Below are 5,000 nucleotides of genomic sequence, written 5' to 3' on the forward strand. Positions count from 1 at the left end.
ACAGTAGATCCTGCTTCACATCAGTCCACTGTAGATACTGTTGCACCTTGTAAGGAATTAGAAGTAGAGATCTCTGAACAACAAGGTAATGGAAGAGGTTGCTCACATAACTAGTCCATCCCCCAAGCAGACAGACATAGCCCAAGAGGAAGGTAAGGAAAGACTTGATCATGAAGCCAAAGAGCAAGCTGTAACTCCAGCAGATGTAGAGAAAGACCAGATGGAAGTTGTTGAACCAGAAGCCATGCCTGCAGAACCAAAAGAGGTTGAACCATCTTCTGCAGAACCAAAAGAGGATGAAGCAGAGGCTGCAGAATTCGAAGAAGCTGAAACACAGGCTGCAGAACCCAATAAGTCTGAACCACAGTCTGAAGAACCCAAAGAAATTGAACAGCAGCTTATTGAACCCAGTGATGTTGAACCACAGTCTAAAGAGCCTAAAGAAATTGAACAACAGCCTGCTGAACCCCTAGAAGTTGAAAAACCATCTGCTGAATCCAAAGAGGCTGAAGAGCCTGAACAATCAACAGAACCCAAAGATACTGAACAGCCACCACTAGAGGTAGCAACTGAGGAACAAAATGTATATCTTCCTTTTGAGAAAAAGCAACCCATTGAAACAGATGCTCCTGCTGCATCCCAAGAACTGACTGAACAACAAAATATTCAGGCAGAAACTGTATTATCAAAAGAGAGTAAAGTTCCAGATGAAGAAGATAATGTTCTCAAAGTAAGGTCAGAAGAAGCAGAACAAAAGCAGGCAGAACCAGCAAATATTTGTGAGGAAACACCAGCTACAAAGGACAGTACCACATGTTTAATGACTTATATCTGATACTGCTGATGACCCAAAACCTTCAGCAGGGCAAGTTTCTCTCAGATGATAAGCAACAGAAAGAAGATCCTGGAACACCAGATGAAGCTGAGGCATCCCCAGCACCTCTACTAAAGGAAATAACTACAGGAACTCCAAAACAGTCTCCAGATGATGCTCAGGGTGCCAATGCTGAAGCAGAAGATTCCTCTGAAGCAACAGAGACTGGTGCAGATATCTCTGAGCTGAAGTCCTTTGCAGAAGAATCTCATGGTCATGAAAAAGCACTTGTTGTTGAAGAAATCTCAGTTCCTATTCCTGAAGAAGAGTACTGTCCTAGTATTAGGATGGGTCTGATGGATGAAGCAGCAAGTGAAGATTCTGCTGTTCTCTGCAAAGGTCAGGGAACTTCTAGCCTTGTCACTTACACCTCCTCAAGCTGTCAGCAAAGAACACAGCACACAGACAGATGAAGAACAAGGAGTAGCTGTTCTTGGTGTACAGACTTCTTTCTTGCATGATGAAGGTGGTGTTGAAACTAGAGCTGGTAGTCATGGGCCAGTTAAAACAGAAGGCATGACTGAAATTTTGCTAGATGCAAGTGAGGCAGGAGTACCAGGTATAGTGACTAGCCATGTCAGTCTTGCATTTTTAGGCTTAGATTCACAGAAACCAGAGAGTCTAACAGCAGTTTCTGTAAATGGTAAAAAGACAGAAAATGTAACAACAGTGACTGCAAAGCCGGGATCAGGAACAGCTCAAACTCCCATTTCTCAAGAAAGTAAAACAGACTGTGAGTACAAATCAGAATTAGGAATAGACAAAAATAAAGTAACAGAAGTACAAGTTAAATGTGAAAAGGACATCCCAGATGCTGGAAAATATACAGGAGAGAGTGTCCAGACTGGTAAAGAAACTGAATTCACACAGGAAGCAGGAAATGAACCACTTCCAGACAGCCCCTCTCTTGAGGCCATTGCTGACGCAGTAGCTGCTGCAACAACTTGTTCTGCTCTTGATCTGCTTGCAACCACCAACTCAGATACTCTTATTAAACCCCAGCATCACATCTCTACCAAAGACTGCTGATACAAAAGTTGTTCCTAGTGAGCTAGGAGAAGAGGCCAAGCCAAGTCAACAAGTGACAGAAGCATCAAGATCTCAAACCCAAAGTGACGCATCACAGCCCACCACAGTATATGTAGCCACTGTAGAGGCTGACTTGATGAAGGCATCAGTGCCCCAAGGTGAAATTTCAGTTGAAACTAGTAAAACTGATGCAGCTTCTCCAGTGCCTATTTCTCATGATGTAGTTGTAACAAAGACAGTAGAAGCTGCTCTTGCTGAGGCAGCAGAAGTATGTGATATAAATACAGACAAAGACACCAAGCATCAGGATACTACTGCCACCCAGGAATCGCCACTGTTAGCCCAGTAAGGAGCAAAATAGCTCATGTGTAGCTAACACATAATATTTACTAAACTTTAGTACAGCTGTGATCAACAGTGCATTGTGCAGATTGCCATTCTTTTACAGCCAGTGCAACACTTGTCTCAAGCTGGCTTGTTAGTTTCAAGTTTAGCTTAAAGACTCCTGGTACTAATGTGAACGAATAACAATGTTTGGCCACAATAGCCTTGGCTTTGTTTCTGTTTGCTAGATTGATGTATGAGTTGATTGGCCTTTTATATGTTTGCTGAAAGAGAAGTACTTACCTATCAGTACATGTCTCATGTAGTATTATTTTTTATTCTTAATTTTGTCTTTTATTGGTAAGTATTTCTAATTTCTCTCTTGACTTTTTTATCAGTTCTTAGTGATGTTATTTTTGCCTATTTTAGTAGATTTAGGATGTGAAGTAGTTGTTGATGTAATTGCATTTTTTCACAGAACAAAGTGGAATATATTAACTATTATTTGTATCATTAAAATTCTATAAATGTTTTGTATGCCAAATATGTAGACAAACATGGTTGTTGGAGAAATGTTTGTATCTTGATATATGCATTATCCTTTAGATGTTTGAAAATGAGATGTTGCAGTTATTATTCAAGAGGATTAGTGTTCCTTAATGGCCATCCATCCTTACATAAAAGAAGACAATGCTGCCTAATATATGTAGCCTATAAAATCTTCAGGAACAATATAGTTTTTTATATCAAATTCCAAAATGGACATTTAAAAATACATTAAAGAAATCAATGTAAGCATGTAGCAGTGTGATGAATTTTAGTGTATTAAAGAAAATTGTTTTATACTTCTTTATTTTTATGATTATTATTACCATTAGAAAGTGCCCTTTTTATGAATAATAACTGCATATGTATTTTCATGAATGATCCACTAAATTCTGATCATTATTTACAATTTTTCAAGAATATAAAGTACTTGTACACTTTATAGGCCTCTAAATTTTGACTGTTACAATTTTATTATGAATCTAAGTATGTGTACACATTATACATTTATCATGAAACTTCATATTGATCAAAACATTAAGATATTAAAGACAGAAATTGATTTACATATTCTCTGTTGTAGGTGAAGGTAATGATTTCATATTTTAATAGTGTAATGAATAGTCTTTTGTTTTGCTCTGACTAATTTTCCATTTTGTTTAAAAGAAAGGAAATCATGTGGAATACTAGGAAATAGTAGATGATGGCATAAGTAATCATTGTCTGGTTCTTATTATTGAATAAGGCTATAGTTCATAATACAATACAAAGATTATGGTAATTTACATCAGTGCTTCACATGGTAAAGATACATGAAAAATCAAGCAGCATTATAGATTCATGAGATTATGTTATCATTTGTATAATAACAAATTGTTTTGTCAAATCATACAAAACAATTTTGCTAGAAATTCTGTGTTATTATTTTCAGAGTAAAGTATGCTCTTTGAGTATTTTTTTCATTTGCAGAAATAACCTTTTTTTAAAGACAGAAATAGAGATCAATTACTTCAAAAGTCCAGAAACTTGTATAAAAAAGAAGTAATTTAGTTGGAATTTTTATTCAACTGCTTTATCATTTAAAGACATGTGACTTTCCTTGAGATGTGGGAAATGTTCTTCTAAAAAAAATTGGGCCAATATCGGGTATATAGAATCCAGACATGATAATATGTATGAAAAGAAATAAAACATAGGCATTATATGAAGAGGACTTCTAAATCTGTCATGTTTCAAGTCAAACCAGAATCCACATCAGACAGTTAAACAAGGAGGAGCTGTCACATGACAAATTTAGTATTTTTCTTATCACTGTAACTGTGCTTCATTTCATAGTATATGTACTCTTGGGTATAGGATTTTTTTCTACTCTACAACATTTTTTTTTTCTTTCTTTCTTTCTTTTAGGCTTTTTTTTTATTTAGATAAAAATGGCTTTTCTCTTGAATTTTGATGGCATAATGTGATATTTTCTATGCTTTTGTAGAGGTAAATCTGCTTTTTTTTTCCTATTTCCTTTTCTTAGATGAACTGATTAATGAATAGAATATTTGGAGACTTTATCACCTTTGATCTTTCTACGACATATATGAGATACAGTTTTTGGTACAGTATTATGTATTCCTGTTGTTGTTTTTCCTGTGTATCATAAACTTGCTAAAGATCTTTGTGCACTGAATCATGTGAAAATAAGGTCAGGTAATGTTACGCTTCTTTCTTTATAAGGAGATGCCTTCTTACAGTATTGTTGTTTTTGTTTTTCTTTTTTGCATTTTGCTAGAAATCTTGTTTACAAGGTGAGTTTTATTTCTTTATTTTATTAATCTTATTTGGTGGTGTGCTATATTTCATTTAATTTTGGCAATGTTTTGTCTCACTATCTTTAACTTGCCACTTTTTCAATAGTGTTTCATCCTTGCGGGTACTTCATACTTTTCTTCCAATTTTTCTTATTGCTCATAAGTTTTTTTCTATTGACTGATTTTTATTGTTGCTTTTTCTTCTCAGTCTTACACATTTTCTTATGTGTTTTTTTGTTTTGTTTTGTCTTTTTGCTCTCACATTTTGGCTTGAGATTCCTTTACCTGCGTCACTTCCTTTCCTACTGGTTTGCTCATGATCGGTTGGCTGTCTACTTTAGCCAAGGCCCTGCCTCTTCTTGCAATTCTTAAATTCATCTGTCTAATCATTTGAGTAAGACCTTTAGAAAGAATCTAATTGTTTCTAA

At 35.6% G+C, this 5,000-nt stretch overlaps 2 protein-coding genes across 6 annotated transcripts in view; both read left to right on the forward strand.

Annotated features, from left to right (window-relative positions):
• LOC138860044 (110 kDa antigen-like) overlaps window positions 1–835 on the forward strand; it is a 2,471-nt gene extending 1,636 nt beyond the window's left edge. Inside the window, exons 2-3 of the mRNA XM_070116844.1 lie at window positions 1–85; window positions 204–835. The exon at window positions 1–85 is cut by the window's left edge and continues 153 nt beyond it. Coding sequence (XP_069972945.1) covers window positions 1–85; window positions 204–835 — 717 coding nt within the window. The remainder of the gene's footprint in view (window positions 86–203) is intronic.
• Window positions 1–5,000, forward strand: part of LOC113802466 (mucin-2-like) — a 14,929-nt gene that overhangs the window by 234 nt on the left and 9,695 nt on the right. Inside the window, exon 1 of one of the 5 annotated variants that reach the window (XM_070116601.1) lies at window positions 1,174–2,248. The exons of 2 other annotated variants lie outside the window; for them this stretch is intronic. In XM_070116601.1, the coding sequence (XP_069972702.1) occupies window positions 1,175–1,903 (729 nt within the window). In that variant the 5' untranslated portion in view covers window position 1,174 and the 3' untranslated portion in view covers window positions 1,904–2,248. Of the gene's footprint in view, window positions 1–1,173; window positions 2,249–5,000 lie in introns of those variants that run through there. 2 more of the 5 variants (XM_070116599.1, XM_070116602.1) reach the window with 2 other exon arrangements.

The sequence above is a fragment of the Penaeus vannamei genome, chromosome 39 (genome assembly GCF_042767895.1).
Source record: "Penaeus vannamei isolate JL-2024 chromosome 39, ASM4276789v1, whole genome shotgun sequence".
Taxonomy (NCBI): Eukaryota; Metazoa; Arthropoda; class Malacostraca; order Decapoda; family Penaeidae; genus Penaeus; species Penaeus vannamei.